At 41.8% G+C, this 18,439-nt stretch overlaps 1 protein-coding gene across 3 annotated transcripts in view; it reads right to left on the minus strand.

Annotated features, from left to right (window-relative positions):
- The window catches only part of fgf11a (fibroblast growth factor 11a), a 94,428-nt gene extending 84,836 nt beyond the window's left edge, over positions 1 to 9,592 (minus strand). Inside the window, exons 1-3 of one of the 3 annotated variants that reach the window (XM_042401067.1) lie at positions 2,532 to 2,771; positions 1,704 to 2,158; positions 1,029 to 1,608 (exon numbers count right to left, since the gene is read on the minus strand). In XM_042401067.1, coding sequence (XP_042257001.1) covers positions 1,029 to 1,221 — 193 coding nt within the window. In that variant the 5' untranslated portion in view covers positions 1,222 to 1,608; positions 1,704 to 2,158; positions 2,532 to 2,771. Of the gene's footprint in view, positions 1 to 1,028; positions 2,159 to 2,531; positions 2,772 to 9,574 lie in introns of those variants that run through there. The other 2 variants (XM_042401066.1, XM_042401071.1) reach the window with 2 other exon arrangements.
- Between the last annotated feature and the right edge of the window lie 8,847 nt (positions 9,593 to 18,439).

Consider the following 18,439-nt stretch of genomic DNA (forward strand, 5'->3'; position numbering starts at 1 on the left):
CAATATTATTATTTACCATAACAGAACTTTTAATAATGAACAAATAATGAAACTGGACATTTAAAAACAAACACCTGCAAAAGAACATTGTGTTCATAGATAAATGGCCAACCCCACACACATTTGTGTGTGTGTGTTTACTGCTCAGTCACCTCATCTAAATTTAGAAGTATATTTTGAAATAGATCCAAAGGACTTCATCAAGTCCACAGAACCTCTGAAGAACCTTAAGTCATCAACACTAAAAACACAGCATCAACACTATAGAAGCAACACTTCCAAAATCCAATTTCTCTTTGGCTCATAATTTCAAAAAACATCACCATATGCACCACAGACACACTCATCGCACAAATCAAGTGTCATTGTCTCATTTAGCTTCAATGAATAATTTTGCAATTACATTTAACATGCAAACACACAAGACAAATTAGGCCGCACTGTGTTTCACTTGCCTTGGGGGAAGCACGAGGAGAGTAATGGCCCCCAGAATCGCAAATGAGGCGCCTCGTGACATTTTTATATCACGGTAAATCATTGTATGTATGAGCCAAGTTTGTCGTATGCTTGCAGATTACCATTATGTGTGTGTGTGAGTGTGTGTGTGTGCATGTCGACATGTGCTTCAACAAAGTCATCACCACAATCACAACACAAGCAATGTCATGCCTCTGGTCAGTGGTACAGATCTGTGTGTATTAAGCTGGAATTTACTCCATCTATTCCCTATACAAGCTCCTCTACCATAAATACAGGACACGCTGTGTGCAGCTACCAGGAAGATTGGCTGGGATGTTTCCCAGATTCAGATTAAGCCCTGAACTAGAAATTACAGGCAGTGGATGTTCTCTATTGAGGCTTTTGAGTTGAGGATTAATCTGTAGTCTGGCAAGTCAACCATCAAAATCCAGTTATCCAGTACAGGCAGAAAATGGAGCAAAGAAGAAGAGAAGATGAACAGGGTACAGGAGGGAAAGAGGAAAAGTAGAAAACGGGAGATTTTAATTGGAAGGCCTTTAGGAACTCACCTGGTCTTTTTTCCATTTTTCTCCCTCGACTGCCACATAGTCGAACCTTCGATATTAATATGAGGATTTGCTTTTGGCAGAGTGACTTGTTGCTCTTCGGGCATGGCTTCCGCTTGCTGGCGATCTGTCGGTTTGCCTGGGGGTCCTTGACCTCCCTGCGCTGGCGAATTAGGGAGCTGGCGAGAGCAGCCATCTTCCCAGCGCTGACCCTGCCGCCGCCTCACCAGCCTCTGGCGGCTCGGTGGCGCCCAGGTGTCGGGGGGTACCGTGGGCCACCCCCCTGCCCGCTCACCCAGGGCGACGGAGCACCGCTGAGGGAGGGGTGTAGAGCGGAGGAGGGGGCTTCTGAGGATGGACCGAGGCGGTGGAGGGAAAGGCAGAAAAAGAGGGAGAGGGAGGGAATAAGAGGAGTAGGTGGAGGAAACGAGGGTGGATCCCTCAAAGGCCCACCCAAAACTGGAGACAAGTGAAGCTTGTCAGGGTTCGGATTGATGCACGTTTGCCTTTAAATGTCCTTCTGTTTGTTTGCTTTCTGGTTGCTAGTCAGATTCCGGTGAAGCCTTGATACGTCACTGCTCCTCTGTTGGGACAAGTCATATTGTTATCCACCCAAAAACTAGTGCGCTGTAGCTGATGTCCCCTGATGCCTCTGTCCCAGTCCAAGTGTACCCTTACCCCCCTCCTGGAGCTCCTCCTGGAAGTTTGACTCAACCCTGTCCGAAAGGGTTCAACGACTGAACCATTCGCCGCATCGTGAAACCAGACCCAAACAAAAATCACATATAGTCCTGTCAACTTGCTCAGTCTTGCTGATCCGAAACCTGACCTTCTTCAGAGGGGGGGCGAAAAACGTCCGGATATCAACTCTCCAAAAATAACAGGAGTGACACTGTCGGGACACACTGCAGCTCCTTTTCTTTCGTCCCTCACCTGAAAAATTTCTACATCCGAAAACACTGACAGAGCAAGAGAAGTAGAAGAAGAAGTAGAGACAATCCGACCTGAGGTATCAGCTCCGCAAGCTGGGACGAGGATGAGGGGATGCGGACGGACACCGCTGGACGGAGTGCTGCTTGTTTTCTCGCTGTCTTTCAAGCTCTCCTGGCATCACCCTTGCATTCACCCACACCCTGAGATAAGAAGGGAAAAAAGACAGAGGTTTGAGAAATCCAGCATTTCCCAGAAAACAGAGGTGACATTCATGAACGAGAGAGCGCGGGGATAGAGAGACAGACAGGGACACAGAAACAAAGAGGGAGGGAGGGAGGGAGCGCAGGGAGTCTATCTATCCCCCCTATCGGATCAGGCTCTCCAACTCTCTCGGCAGCGCGCTTCACCACAGCAGAGCGCAGCGCTGTGTCTTTCAGCCACGCATGCCGCCTCGCAGTTGGGAGAACGAGGGATGAATGAATGGAGGGAGACAGAGAGGGAGGGAGGGAGGAAGAGAAGAGGAGATAGGGTGAAAGGGGGAGGGGGGTGTGCTGGCAGGTAGTCGTGCCTTACGGTAGATGCTGTAATACCGCCCCTCATGCGAGAGTCTCCACTGGTGGGTGACAGTAGTCCGGTCGGGTTCTGTTGAGTCCAGCTGCACAGTGTGTGTGTCCGTGAGAGGGAGACAGGGGAAAAGTGTGTGTCTCCCGTGAGAGGCACCTCTTAGGCTTAGCGCACACGTGTGAGTGAGTATGTGCGTGTGTGTGTGTGTGTGTGAAGAAGCAGCACAGTGTGAAGGTGTACTGGTGTGAGGGTGTGTGACAGAGGCAGTATGTGTGTGAATGTGTGTGTGTGTGCGCAACTCTTGCTTGTCCCTGTTCACAGTGCATTACCGAGCGAGCGCTGGCAGCGTGCTTCACACGCTCTCTGTCTCTCCTTCTCTCTCTCTCTTTCACACACACACACACACAGACACACACACTCCCTCTCTCTCTCTCTCTCTCTCTCTCTCTCAAATCTATTTCCCTAAACCCTCCCCCTTGCTTTTTTCTCTCCCTCCCTCTTCTACTCCCCCTCTGTCACTCAGATCCCTCCTTCGAAGTCTGCGATTCAAAGTCTCCTCCTCCCCTGTTCTCTTCATCACTTCTCGCTGTACCGGGACAGGCTGAGCCGGGCCGGGTCGGAGCTGGGGGTGCCCCTGCTCCCACCCCCCCCACCCCCCCTATCCACTCCACCCCTCTACTCCTCCATCCCAGCCCACCATCTCTAATGTGATGTTGGCTTAAAGAGACAAACTAAGCGAGGTTGTCAGTGCTGCGCTCTCAGCTATGACAAGGACGTATAGATGCCGTGACACAGTCTGAGTCAGTCGGGACTTTGCGTCACTGCCGTCGCATCATCCATACATGCACTGTAAATGCGTCAGTCAGACGCACAAACACATTCTATCATATATACTGTGCGTACACAACAAAATAACACGGGGCAGGAAACAAGCACTCAGGTGATCAGATGGGTTTTAAAGAAGCATATAGTTTATGGCTAGGGATGACTATGCCCATCTGTCAGTTAGTCCACCACTTTAGTCCAGACTGCTATATCTCAGCAACTATTGTATGGATCACAATGACATTTTGCACAGACATTCATGTTCACCATAGGATGAATCCTACTGACCTTGGTGATCCTCTGACTTGTCCTCTTGCGCCACCATGAGGACATTTGAATTTTAGTAAAATATCTCTAAGTTTTGGATACATTGCCATTAAATTTGATACAGATATTAATGATGCCCAGTGGATGAATTCTAATGATTTTAGTGACTTTTCAATTAGTGCCACCAGTCAATCAAAGTTTTCACTGGCCTGGCACAAAAGTTCATGGCCCCTAGACAACGCATTCTACTGATTGTACATCTCCTCATCAGTTTAAATATTTTTATTTGTCCAATACTTTGGCAGTTTATGACCAAATACCTACAAAAGTTGAAAGTCTCAATGGTTCAACTTCATTCACGCTGGTCTATACTGCAAATCAAGTCATCTTATTCTTAAAATATAATACTGTTCATTGCAATTAGTGAACTATTAATACTACATACGCTGCTTTTAATGGATGTTAGCACGGTGTTAGTTCATGTAACATACTGTAATTGTGCTGCCATTTTGGCTGGGACTTTCTCGCACTATCGCAAAAAAAAAAAAATACGATTTCAGTCTCAGGAGACCATCCTGGTTAAATTAAGGCAAGAATGAATGAAAAATAAATAAATAAAACACTACAGGAGCTTGAGCCAGCAATTGCAAGAGGCAATACCAGCATCAAATCTAGCCTGAAATTTAATCTTCTGAGAGTGCTGGTATTGCCCCTGACTTCAGTTGACATCTATTGGCCCCTGTTCAAATTCAGGTCAGTGAGGGTGAATTTATTTGTGCCCAGACTGAATAACAGTGGCAGCATGGGATGATTTTCATCACCCTTCGGCCAGAGATGTAGTGATATGGTGAAGCTAGTAGTGTATGTTTACAGTGTCAGTACAAGAAAGAGATGAACTCATTTTTATCATTTGCCATTTTTAGCTTTTTTAAGCTAAAAAAAATATAGGGAAATGAGCAAATATGTGTGTCTCATCATGCACATATTGCAACTTATTTTTGGTATCATGCATGCACTGGGTTTATTTATTGTATTCACAGATGCGTGTTGTTTGTACCTGATGTTCAATGAATGGCTCTGAATCGCTGCCTGATTTTCTCAGAGTTTTTCAGCGATTCGAATAGGTCTGGTGTTGTGCTTATTAACAGCAGTTTCACCTCTCGGAAAAACAGCTGAGCCAATCAGAGCTTTGTAGTCATGATGAAAGATAGGAACTTGATCCTTAGTGTGCCAGAGCCAGACAAAATGCAGCATAATATGGCAACAAAAATGAAGACAAAATGACAAAAATGGCTACCATGAACACACTGTCGGACTGAATAATGAGGTTAGGTTAGGTTAAAACATCTCAAGCCAATCCTCCTGTTTGTTTTCTCCACAATTCGTCACCATCCTCTGTTTAGGCTAGCTTAAAGTAATAAGTGATTCTTAAATGATATTTGCAACACTGTACCTGACTGGTGAAGAATTACCAAGGGCAGTTTCAGTGATAAACTGCCTACACTGCTTAAAAAGGAAGGAATAATTGTTTGCGATACAAGGTTCACATTAAACCGTGATGACAGCAAAGCAATAGCACCTCAGCCCCTGGAGCAGTCAGCATTCCCCTGAGAAGGCAAATGTAAAATGATAGTGGGATTCTGTGATTGTAGGCAGACCTGCTACTGGACTCTCCCTCTCCGTTTCTGCTGGCCTAGCAGGGAAAGAGAAGAGAAAACCCTGCAGGATTTCCCCTACACACACACACACACACACACACACACACACAAACTGAGCACACTAAGTCACCTATCACTACCGTACTGCAGTTTCGTGAGCTGTTAAATAATGTAATTATCTCTCTCTCCCTGTCCTGTCCTGCATCCACTTACTGTACCAAGAAAACCCTCCCCAATCCACCAAAGGGCACCTCTCACCCCCAGCATCAAACCAAACACAGTTCAGAAGTTACCCCTCCATCTCCCTCTCTAACCCACCTCTTAAATTTACCAACTGGGCCAGTGCTAAGACAGACAGTCCACAACAGTGAAGGGAAATCCTGGAGACTCAAAGGACACAGTTATAACGATCTAGGGGAGGATAGAAACTGGTACAAGGCAGGTTTATTGGGAAGCTAGGGAGGGAGAAGGGGGCTGTGGAGAAAACTGGTGGATTGCAATGAAGACATCACTTGGCGAAGACGAGCCAAAACATGGTACAGAGAGTGCCAAAGGGGAGAAAAGAGCCGCCAAGGAGACAGACAAGAACACCGGCCAAGACAGAAAGAGGTACAGTGATACAAAAAGTGACAGAGATGGTAAGGGATGGAAAAATATGCACTCAGTCAGTTTGTGTGTGTGTGTTCAAAAGTGTGTGTCCGTGCACTTGTGTGCCAGCTCACTGTCATCCATGGATAGCTGGACATGAATCTGTTTTCAGAGTGAGTCAGTTTCCATCGGCAAATGCCTCTGAGGGTGACACCATGATCAGGCCGTGCCAGCCACAGGGCAGCTACAGCATTGTTTTCCACCCTCCCCTAACTCCTCTCCATCCATCCCTCCACCCTCCCCTCCTCACCCAGACAGCCTGGCCCAGTTCTGTCTGCATGTATCTCTGAGTTCAGTCTAATTCAAAAGGTTCTTTATTGGTATTGTAGGGCGGAGTGTGAATACTATACTAACTATAGAAACACATGCAGCATTGACACAAAGATTCTGATCACATCACAAAGATCACAAAGAACTTATATTTACCTTGAGTTAATGATATACCGATGAAGACAGCAGCTACATGAGTCTTGGTTTACACGGTTTCTTTAAGTGGCAGCAGAGTTTTTGTTGATATTGTTGCACATTTTGGATTTCACCAGTCAGAGATAGTAAGTCTACAGCCACACCAGCAGCCATGTGAGACTGTAATGCCCACAACACAACAAGAAACAAAATTGTTGAATCAATGATGATATGGATGCTATTCTTATGGTGTGTTCAGACAGAAAGTGAAGCAATTTTTTTGTGCTGTGCAATTGCATACAAAGTCAATGCAAAGACGTGAGTAGACAGGAATTCGCCCCATGCGACGTGAATGGACGCAAATACACTTCCGCGTGAGTTGAAAATGTTTAACTTGAGCAAAAAATTCGCACATATCACAGAGATTTATGAATGTACTTCATGAACCTACAGAGAGGAGAAGGGAAAAGGAGAGACTGGAGGGATATAACAGAAAGAACCTGGTGAGTTCTGAGTGCAGTCAGAGGCTGAACTGAACACAAACACATAAGACACACTCCCTCAGACACGGGCGGTGCCTTCCGTAATGTATCTTGGTTATTTGGGGGTGAATAAACACAAATGATCCAGCAGTCCAACTCGAACGAGTTAAGCAAGGCAAAAATTTGCTTCGTATTGTGTCTGAACACAGCTTTAGATCCTCACCATTACTGGGTCAGAAATGCAAAATTCCTCTGTTACCAAGCTAAAAAACATGACAGTTAGCAAGTCAACTTGCTCAGAGAGCTTTTCCATCTCTTCAGTAAGTCTTTATTAAATAAAATGATGAACGAGACTGAGAACAAAGTATCACCAATTACTGTAGTTCACCAGCTAGCCCTTTGAGTAGCGTTAATCCTTATGTCACCAAGCTTCTAGTGCAACAAATTTTGCGAGGACAAACATGAGCCTTACTGTGCCACTTTGTGATGTGACTGGACCTAAACAGTAAAGCCAGAGGAGAGGACATGCTGGTATCCTCTGCACAGACGTACTGTCAGACATAGCATCAGTCTTAAACTGTAAACTAGCTACTTCTATTAGCCTCCGGTGTCCTTTGTCAGCCTCAGCTTAAGGGCAACTTACATTAGCATGATAGTATGTTCACATTGATGTTAACAAGAATGCTGATGTTCAACAATTAACATTTAACAGTTGTGAATTTAGATGTTGGAAGTGGACATTTCTACCAGCTGAGATGAAAAGTGAGAGTCAAAGTCTCCATGAATGTCGACATCAAACTATATTGGACCATGTTGTTGGCCTGTCAGAAAGACGAGCAGATCAAACAACCAACCAGCACTGCCATCGCTAGTCAAAGTGGACTGAAAAATCAATCTCAGTTTCTTGCTCTTTATCCACCTTCCTTCCTCCTCACTGTCAGTCTATCTCTGTCATTTTCTCCGCTAAACGACGTGGCATGACCTTTGGCATAGAGAATACTGCCAAAGTATGTGAAACCATATTGAGATGATTACAACTTGCTTTGAAATGTGTACTTATTCAACATTGTGACTAACTAAAAAGTGTGCATCAAATATCATCTTTCTCTTTATGCCCCTTTGTGTCATCATCTTCCTCCCCTCCACATGTATCACTTCTTAATCTCTCCCCATCTCCTCCTCTTCATGTTACCCATCTAATTGTCTTTTCCCCTCCCACCGTCTCTCCTCATGTAACCCTCTTTATTTCTGTCTCTGACACTCTAGAGGTGACTGGTCTGGTTTGGCTCTCAGTCTAATCTCAGGCTCATTATGTAAAGGCATGTTGGCTCATTTGTTATTTCTGGCTCCAATAACCCTGATGTTTTTTTTTTCTCTTTCTCTCCTCCTACCACCATTCTGTTATCAGAGGACATAAATGATAGCAACATTGTCCCTCTTTGAGAAGGTTTCATATCTTCACTACTGGAGTAACATCAACATGTTTATTCTAAAATGAAATAAGTGACTCATACTTTTACCTGCAAGCCTACATATTTATTATAGATGTTTGCTAGCTGTTTTCCATGGCAAAATGGTGGCATTTAAAGTTTTTCCTCTCCCACTTTGTGTTTGCATGACTGATCATACAGTGAGTGTGTCGCTGTGGGCAGCTCACTGATTTTGTAAGATGGTAGTGCAGTGAAGACTGCAAAATGCCACAGTAGCAGCAAGAAAGAGAAGGGGTAAAATGCTTAATTTAATTTAAAATTTAATAAAAATAAAACTAGTTACTGTAAGCACTGTGGCAGCGGAGGTCAGTGCTGGGTGATGTTACAGAGACTGACAATATTTCCTAGAAGTATTTAAAAAAAGCTCTGCCATCTGAGAGTTGAAGGTTATGAGTTACTGTTGTATGTTGTCAGAAAATCCAACACAGAGGACAAACTTGCAAACAATGATGTAGTGTAAAGAGTAATGTGAATTTAGTTGTTTCTTGCATAAAAAGTTGCTCTTTGGCAATCAATGCTGACATTTCAAGCACAAAAGCCCTTGTTTTATGGTTGTCAGTACGTGTAAATATGTTTGTTATGAGCTCCAAGAGATTATCTTAAAAAAAAAAAAAAAACAACTGAAAAGCACATTTGAGCCATTTTGGATAGGTTTGGCACACAAAAGGATGCCTAGGTACCCTTTTACATGTCAACCTGAAATTTGGTACACTCACAATAAGTATGGAAAACAAATAATGTTGGATATATAAGGAATTTTATAATTTATGTTTTTGTAGGTTCACTGTAAAACAAAAAAAAATCAAGTGCATTTTTAATGTTTTTATACATATTTAATATCCTATATTTCCATCAAGATAAATCAATTCAGTAATATATGCTTATATATTTGAAGGTACAAGTTTCTTCTTCTACTTAAGCCATTAACTTTGGTTCTGTGATGTTTACATGAGAAGTTACAAACCATTAACTAGAGGTATGTAAAACTGGGCAGAAATAGGCCCAAAACTGTTACTGCAGAAGGGGGTTAATGACCATCGTGAGAATGAAGGACGCTCAGTGTCACTAGATCTGACCTTGTAAGATGATTTATTCATGCATGAGACCAACATGTAAAATTATCATCACATTGAGATTCATGCCTTAAAGGTGCAGTGTGTAGAATTTAGTGGCATCTTGCGGAATGGACTTGGCAGAAATGGAATATAATATTCATAAGTTTGTTTTAATTAGTGTATAATCACCTGGAATGGAAAGAATCATTGTGTTTTTGTTACCTTTATATCTCCAGAGGAAGTGGGTCCTCTTCCATGGAGCCCACCATGTTGAACCACCATGTTTCTACAGTAGCCCTGAACAGACAAACATACATTCATAGAAAACAAAGCTCATCATTTTTAGAATCTATCTTTTTCATCTTCCATATCGAACAGCTTTTGATTAGATAATTACAGCACTTAGAAAAATAACAATAATAATAATGTTGATGTCACCAGTCCACATTCCATACATCCATGTATGGGTTGTCTGTTATCTCTCCTGTTTCATATCTGTTCCCACTGCAGAGCAATGCAGGCTGGAGGAGGGGTAGATGTGTGTGGATAGAAGAAATCATGAAGACAGAGGGAAGTGTGGCAGGCTGCAGCCTCGCGTGATATAGATTAGCAAGGGACAGACAATCTGCACTGATCTGAGGGAATGAGTACAGATACAGAAAGAGGCAAACTGAGCCAGAAACAGGGATATATATTTATATATGCATACAGAGAGAAGAAAGAAGCCCAAGACTGATTCATTGATGTTGAGGGAGAAAGTAAAAGAGGGAATTTGGGGAGTTTTCTCAAAGAGAAAAACATGCTTGTATAGTATAGACAGAGCTATATAACATAGCTCAGGATTTGTCATCTCGACATCAGCAATTGCATGGAGGGAGCTGAGGGCGCTAATACATTATGACTTCATATTTCAGCCAACGTCCTGCCGAGACTTGGTGTCACAGATAAATATACTCAATAAAGATAGAAAACCAACACAGTGCATCTATAAAACCGCAAATGGAGCCACGCCAAAGCTGATACAAGAGGCTGAAAAGTGAATGTTTATCATTTGCGTCTTTTACGAACTGTGTATGAGTTTGCGCCTGTCATTTTCTGCGAGTCTATTTGTGTGTGTGCGTAGGTGTTGCTCCATCTGTGTGTTACCCCCTGCTCACCTCTAAATCCCTCGATACAAATGTGGATTAGACGCTGGTAAATTGTGCCTCAGCAGCGCTGTGCTGCCTCAAATAATGCAATAATGCACCATCCCTCTGTGTCAGTCAGTGCCTGTTAACCGGCATCAGCCTGAGACAAATGACCCCAAATTGGGATTGATATGGAGGGTTTTTCTGTTAATGAACACATAATGCAGGTATCTGCTGCTCTGGCCTCCCTAGATGCTGCAAATAAAACTCTTGGTGGCAGCAAGTGACTCTGGACCAGAGTGCTAATGTGTGGTTAGCATGTTTTACTGGATTTTCTCAGTCTGGAGGTTGTGAGATGATTTGGGGAAAAGTTTATCTTATTTTGAATCCTTTCCCAAATCGTATTTTCTTGTAAAACAATGAATATTTTTGTAGTCAGTTGTCCCTGGGATTGCCGTAGTTTCATTCTGCTACAAACCAAAAATAATGCCATTTCAAAGATGCAAGAAGAAAGAGAGGAGGAATCCCTTAAACCATCCTATCAAGGTGTAGGAAAAAATGTCATTGTTACTTGTTTAGGTACCATTTTTTATTTCTGGTATATTAATATTATCAGCCTCTTTGCTGAGACTGTTTTTATGCCCAACAAAAATAAATGTGCTGTGAGGAGTACCTAAAGGAGATAAGATGCAAGGCCACAGGTTGTAAACCACAGACACTGACACATTTATGTCTTAACCGAAAACACATGAACAAGTTTCAGCTGCAAGTGAGGTGATATTTAACTGACCAACGGCAAGAGGCAACAGCCCTGAGAAGGATTTGTCTTGTAAGACAAGAGAAAAGACCTCTCAGAGCTAGGATGCACAACTTAGGTGTAATGCACATCTACTACTTCTTTTAACACTTATCCTACTTTCTGAGGGCTCTCATCAAACAGCTGTGTCTCATCCCATCTTAACCCCTAACTTGGTGTTATTTCTCATGGCTCATCAACCTCTTGTTTTAAGAGGAAATTCCACAAATGATTTAGTGACTCAGTGTCTGAAGTCTCTGTGATCCAAGGAGAATTCTTCATCGAGGACCACTGCGAGGTGGGAGACATCGGACACAACATCCTACTCAATTAAGATTGAGGGCGAGTTACTGTTTATGTAAACAGAGGACTTTTGCCTGTGTGCTAACACTGAAATATCAGTATTAGCACACTGATCAAGTGTGAAAAAGAAAGTCTATGAAGAATTGATTGTTATAAATTAGGAAACCTTTGATTCATTGTGTCATGAATAAAATAATATTTAGTCTTTGAGCCGACAACTTATGAGATATGTGAGGAATTTTTACCCTAATATCCGAAAATCATATAAAACACAATAACTGCACTGTAAAAAAAAATATAATATATAATTATATATAATAATATAATTATAATTAGGAAAGTAAAATTCTGAGTGATAGCAGTGTCTTGTTTGCTAAACACTACCTTTCTGACATCACGTCACAAGGAAGTATGAATTCATGTGGCTTTATAAAAATCTGATCAAAGTCAGTGTGTTTGTGAGTGTGAATCAATACGTGTGAATGGAAACCAGCTTTAAAATTGTTATATAATACAATACTCCCAAATCCAAAATGACAATAAGAAAGTGTGCCAATTGCTGAGAAAAGCTGGATTTCCACACGTAACTAGTTCTGTGAAAATATCACGTTAAGTTGATGGTTAAATAATTTGGTGTTCTATCTTTCTGCTGACCCTGTCACATATTTCTGATTTCACATTTCCTGTCTTGATGACTGAGCAGTTTCAAAATGGCAACCAGGGATTCCAGACTGGTGCAATCTCTGGATCCACTGACAGGACCAGCAAAGGTGATGGCAGAGAAATGGGGTAGTAGAGTTGTATATCAGACTCCACTATTGCACACCGTCACAGAGGGAGCTTTCCTTATCACACTTAGCACAGAAAAGCTCACTGTAATCGGCAGATGTTCACACAAGCAGATGAGAAATATGTGAACACATAGGATTGAAGCATGTGAAGCATCAGACAAACTGGGACTCATTTAGGAAATGGGAAAGAGAAGCAGGAAATAGAAAGGAAGCAGGAGTAGCGGGTTTGATCCCAAAACAGCAGGCACACTATGAGGGAGAAAAGGAAGAGGGTGAAAAGCCCATGGTTGTCTATTCTAATCCTGTCATACAACCTCATGCTGATCATGCTGCAGCACACGCTGCACGCAAACCCATTTTTTATGTCTTGAACTGAAAGACATTGTTCAAGATGTGCCCAACCCATCCAAGGAGGGAGGTGAGAAGTGCTGTTGGGCTTTTGATGATGTTGAGTGTGTACAAACCCACCTTGCCATGCAGGAGATTGAAGCTGTCTGCAGACATTGCTTAAAGCTGGACTGGATTGCCATTAAGCCTGATAACTGGACCAGCAGTGTTAACAGAGACGCTCAAGGCTTTACAACAAGGCTGAATTCTCTCAACTACCAGATGAAACAATCTTTATATATATATTGACTGGCCAAAGATTCTGACCTCAATACAAGATAAAGAGGAGTCCTGTCGTGATTTTCGTGCCAGACTGGAAAATATTTGTCACAATTTTCTGGCCTTGGACCGGACAATGAGGCTTACAACAGCCTTCCGAAGACTGTCTGGCTCAGCTGAAACATTACCAACAACAAGGCTCCATAGCTAAGCCAAACTTTGAACATCATGCTTGTTGTGGTGAATATCAATGAGGGGGGGGCATGGATACTCTTGACAACCACAACTGCCTCAACAACAATGCAAGTGCTACAACTGCAGGCCGCCTGGGCATATGGCTCGCCACTGCCCAAATTAGCAACATGGAAAAGGATCCTTACTGTGTGTACCAGCCTGGACTTTCACCACAATAATATAATGAGGAGTAGTATCAAGATAACAGTGAGCTAGTTGGAAGTGAATCTGATGATTTAAAAAATTAACACATATAGTCAATATGTACAGGGTACTGGTCTGTCATTTAGAAACACCCTATTAGATCTGTGGCACCTAAAACTGACACTCAAATGGTAGAAAAACACATCCACATCTAAAATGCATGAAGATGATAGATTTGAGTGACCATTATTCCCACCTCTATGCCCACACATCATATATAATCATGATTGCAACAGTTAATGTTACACCCTTGCTTAGAAAAAAGTTTAAATTAACACCATGTAGCTCTGCAAAAGTGTGTTTATACTGTTTATAGTATTTAGAACATGATGAGTGTGTATTCATTATTTCCACTGATTATGCACTCATAAAGTATTATCTTGTGTATTGATATTGCTGAAGGTCACAATAGTTGAAGTGAAGGTTTCAAGTCCCATGACCCAACAATAAGAGGTTGCTAGCATTTGAAGGTTTTCTTCATTTGAATGTATTCTTGTGTGATTTCCCATTTTCTCATTGACACTAAACATATTTAGGTAACCTTATTATAAATCATTATTTTTACATGAGAGGCCTATTTGCTGTTTTTATGCCTAGAGAATTGTGTGTGTGTGTGTGTGTATGTAATTGGCTTATATGCACTGTGAGAAGTACAAGGGAGAGATTAGACTCAAGGCTACATGAAGGGGTAAACCACTATCTTAGCCGGCAGTACATTAAAATGTTTCAACTGCATGTGAGGTGATGTTTAAATGACGAATGGCAAGAGCTCTTTTGCTATAGTGTATGATGGGAGAAAGAAAAATAACTACTACTAAACTAACTGTTCCTGGCTACAGTGCAGAACTGTGACGTAATATACTTATTGTCTAATTTAATGTCTCATTACACCTTAATCTTTGACTTTCTTGAGGCTTGGCGGCCGATCAATGCTATGTTTTGAATAAAAACAGCACTGAAAACATAGCATTGATTGAATAAAGTAGTTAGGATCTGAGATCTTTGGTTAAACAGTGGCAGCTCATTAGCATCATGTGCCAATACTTTCTTCAACTCAGCTCTTTTCCAGTTTAGCGCCTGATTCATCGAAATCACTCCAAGTCAAGTCACATAAGTAGTGAATATCCATCTGTTTTATATGAGCAACCCCCACTGCAGCAGAGCCAAAGGCCAAGAGATGAAGTGTCACAATCAGTTTGTCAGTGCAAGTACAAAAGTATCAAGAGAGGTGATTCTCTGTCATGGAACTGCACTTACACCACTGAAAACATTGTTTAAAAAGCCTTACTGTACACTCCTGGCACCTGGTTTTCTGAGAAGTGGGGTCAAAGAGTTGTGACAAGAACTCAACCTCTCTGTGATTAACTCTTGACAACAGCCAATCATACAACCATTCAAGCAGTCAGCCAGTGGTCCAAACACCAGCCAACCATCCAACATCCAGCCAAACAGACAGTGAAGCTGCCCGCCATCCAAAAAGCCCACCAGCTCGCCAGGCAGAGCCAGATGCAGCAGGGCCTGTGGAGTCGTCCTGTAATCTTACCCAGAACAACACTTGTCAGCCACACAATGCCACCAGCACAATAATGCACCATTACTCCAATGTGCAGAGTAGAATTCAGACGAGAGGTGCAAAGGCCTTTAGGTTGGAGTTTTTTGCTTATTGTAAAAGCAAATAAAGCAAGTTAATAATGTACTTTGTCACTGTTTGTGTACAATTTATCCAGCCCATCTAACCTTTTCTCTCTAATTTGCGGCTCTGCAAAGAAGAGAACCCCTGTTTTCTCCACGTAAAGTGATAATGTCAGTGCAGTAAAGCATTCCTCTCCTCATTTCTCTGTCTGTAGAACAAGATAAAGAAGCCCATAGAAATACATTAATGATTCAATGATTCAACAAACTCTGCTGTACACAACTCAGGACCACAAACTGGAACCAAAATGGCAATTAAAGTGAGTGCAGGTGCTGTTAGCTTCAGTTAGGTGTGCAGCATGAGATGCAATACATCTAGCATTTGTTTTACTATTATATTGCCATCAGTCTTCCTAACTAAATAACACTGACATTTGAACTTGCAGCTTATTTTTCTTCTTTGCTGTAAAAATACAAGCTCTTATGAATAATGTAATTATTTAAAATGCAGTTTACAGCATTAGAGAAAATGTGAAATCATCCATTTAATCAAAACATGGATCTTTGCCCCTGTTAAAAAATGCAAACCCATTTAATAGCCTGATAGTAACTCAAGATATTTCAAATATTTATTGCCATCTACAGCAGCTTCAGCAATTACACACACATTTAAATAAAATGTCTGTGTTATACTTCTCTTGCCTCCAGTCAACATTGTGTACTGTTAAGAGCTTTATTAGGTTTGAAGTTTGGCAGGACTTGTTAGTTATTTTCTCGTCATAAATATTGCACTAGCCTCTGTCAACATTCATTTGAGCAAAGCCAGACCTTGGGACTGTTTCTGTGACACTGTTTATTTACTGAGAGATGAAGGTGTAACGACGCCTAGTCAAGGTTGTTTTTCCTGCCTGTGGCAAGTAGTAGCCTAGCAAGCTAAACAGCTATGAGGATTGTGAAAGATTATATGGGCCGGTTTCACAGACAGGGTTTAGATTAAGCCAGCAGTAGGCCTTAATGTATACTAGCTCAACTAGGACATTTAAGTAGCTTTCATGAACGTGGCTTAAATTTGGCTTAGTTAGTCAGATACTATGGAGTCTAGTAAGCCTAAATGAGAACACCTGGATTAAACCTCATTGGGTTAAGTATGAGCACATGCTGTTGGTCTAATGGCACTTACAAAAACCTGGAATGGAATAGAAAACACCATTACAAAAAACACTACAAAAACAAATTGTGTCAAACCATCCAGTTATTGAAAGTAAAAACCATACTTCTGCTACTGAGTAAAAGAAAAAGAGTTGTTGGGCAGCAGTTTCCAGTGAATTCAATGCAAATGAAAATGTAACCATAAGAACAATATATCAACTTCAGGTGAGATTATTATCAGTAGTTCATATTTCTCATATTCATATTTTTGTGACATCACTGGATATTAAATGATATGTGCCTTTATAGACTCTCTGGAATAACCTTAAACTGGCTTTAAAGAGAGGGAATGGAGAGATCAGGAAAGAGTGATTTAATACTGGTGGTTGACCACCCAAAAAAGACAAAACTGATTTAATGAGTGACTTGCTGTCTGAAACCATGGACCACCAGCAACCTCTGGATAGTATACCAGACAATGACCATTTGGACAGTTCAGATAAAGAATTGAGCACAAATAGTAAATATACCAAAGAAAGTAAATTGGTTACTTCCTATGATAAATGTATTTCACTGTCTTTCAGTCTTTATTCTTCTTTCATTCTAAGGACCATCTGAGTTTATTTGTGCTTCAAACGGTGTTCTTTTTCCATAGAAAAGGAATCTGAACAGGTTGGAAGAACCAGTGCACAGTGAGTGTGTACACTTCGCATCTGCTATAGCCTCCATGAGAGAAGATGCTGCCACCACCAGCAGAGAACAAAAAGACCATCATGCATGAAAAGTTAACCAAAGAATTTCATGAGCATAAAATGAAATATCTGAAGGAAGAACATGAAATGAAAATATGTTTTGTCATTTGGATATTCATGAGTGTGAGTATTTCAATCACACATTTTGAACAGAACAAACATTATCAAAGCAAAAATCAGCCATAATGACTACATTCCACATTTAAATGCGTCTCATCTAGTGCTGCAATGTGAAAGCAACCCTGTTGGTCATTGCCTGCCTCAGCCATGGGTACATCTGCTTCATTCTGATCTTCCATTGGAGGATCAAGACAGCAATGCTGCTTCAGTTAGTTGTGCAGAACAGCTGTAGCAATGATCACCTTGCAGCATCTCCTGGGCTTGAAGGGAAGTGTACTGTGTAAACACTGGAATCGATTTTTCCATTCTCCAAACATATGCTCCACCATCCCTCTAGCGTGGATATGAGCTTTGTTGTATCTTTGCTACTCAGCTGTTGTGGGATTTACACCAAGTAGTAGTTGTCCTCTCTGAAACTGAGCACACAATGATGAGTTGAGAAAAATCCTTGAATCGTGAGTTGTACCTTTTCAATGGGCAACAATGTTTGAAAACTCTAAATTAGGAGTGCATACATCCTGAACATTGATGGAAAACCAGTTCTTGCGGTTCCTGTACTGCTCAGCATCAGGAGTTGATGGACACTTGATGGGAACATGACAACCATCTATATAGCCAATCAGTCCTGGGAAGTGCCCATATACATAGAATTGCACTTTATAGTTGGCTTGGCCAGAAGCATCAGGAAACGTGATGTAAAGACTCAGGTCACAAATGGCCTTGCAGACTTTGTCAACTATTCTACACACAGTTGCTTCACTGGCACCAAAAAATTCACCACATTCACGATGAAAAATTCCAGATGCAAAAAACCTCAAAGTGATCAGAACTTAGTTAAGTCTACACTCAAGCAAAAATATTATCACCAATGCATTTTCTTTGTACAAAAAGTTCAAAAAGTTCTTTGGTAAATGGATTGCACATATAAAGCACCTTTCTAGTCTTCTGACCACTCAAAGTGCTTTTTACACTACAAGTTGCATCCACCCATTCAGACACACATTCATATGCTGATGGCAGGGGCTGCCATGCAAGGTGCCAACCTTCTCATCGGGAGGAGTTCTAATCATTCATACACACATTCACACACCGATGGCGCAGCCCTCTGAAGCAATTTGGGGTTCAGTATCTTGCCCAAGGACACTTCGACATGTGGACTGGAGGAGCCGGGAAAATGAACTGCCGATCTTCTGATTAGTGGACGAACCGCTCTACCTCCTGAGCCACAGCCGCCCATCAAAGTAATTGAATGGAGGCCCACAAATACTCATCTGGCTGGCATCTGTAGTGCATGTTGGTCTTCATTTAGAAATTCCAAGTAATCTATGCTCCCTCACAAACAGTACTAAACATAAGTTAAACCTGCCTCTTTG

The sequence above is a fragment of the Thunnus maccoyii genome, chromosome 22, assembly GCF_910596095.1.
Source record: "Thunnus maccoyii chromosome 22, fThuMac1.1, whole genome shotgun sequence".
Classification (NCBI taxonomy): domain Eukaryota; kingdom Metazoa; phylum Chordata; class Actinopteri; order Scombriformes; family Scombridae; genus Thunnus; species Thunnus maccoyii.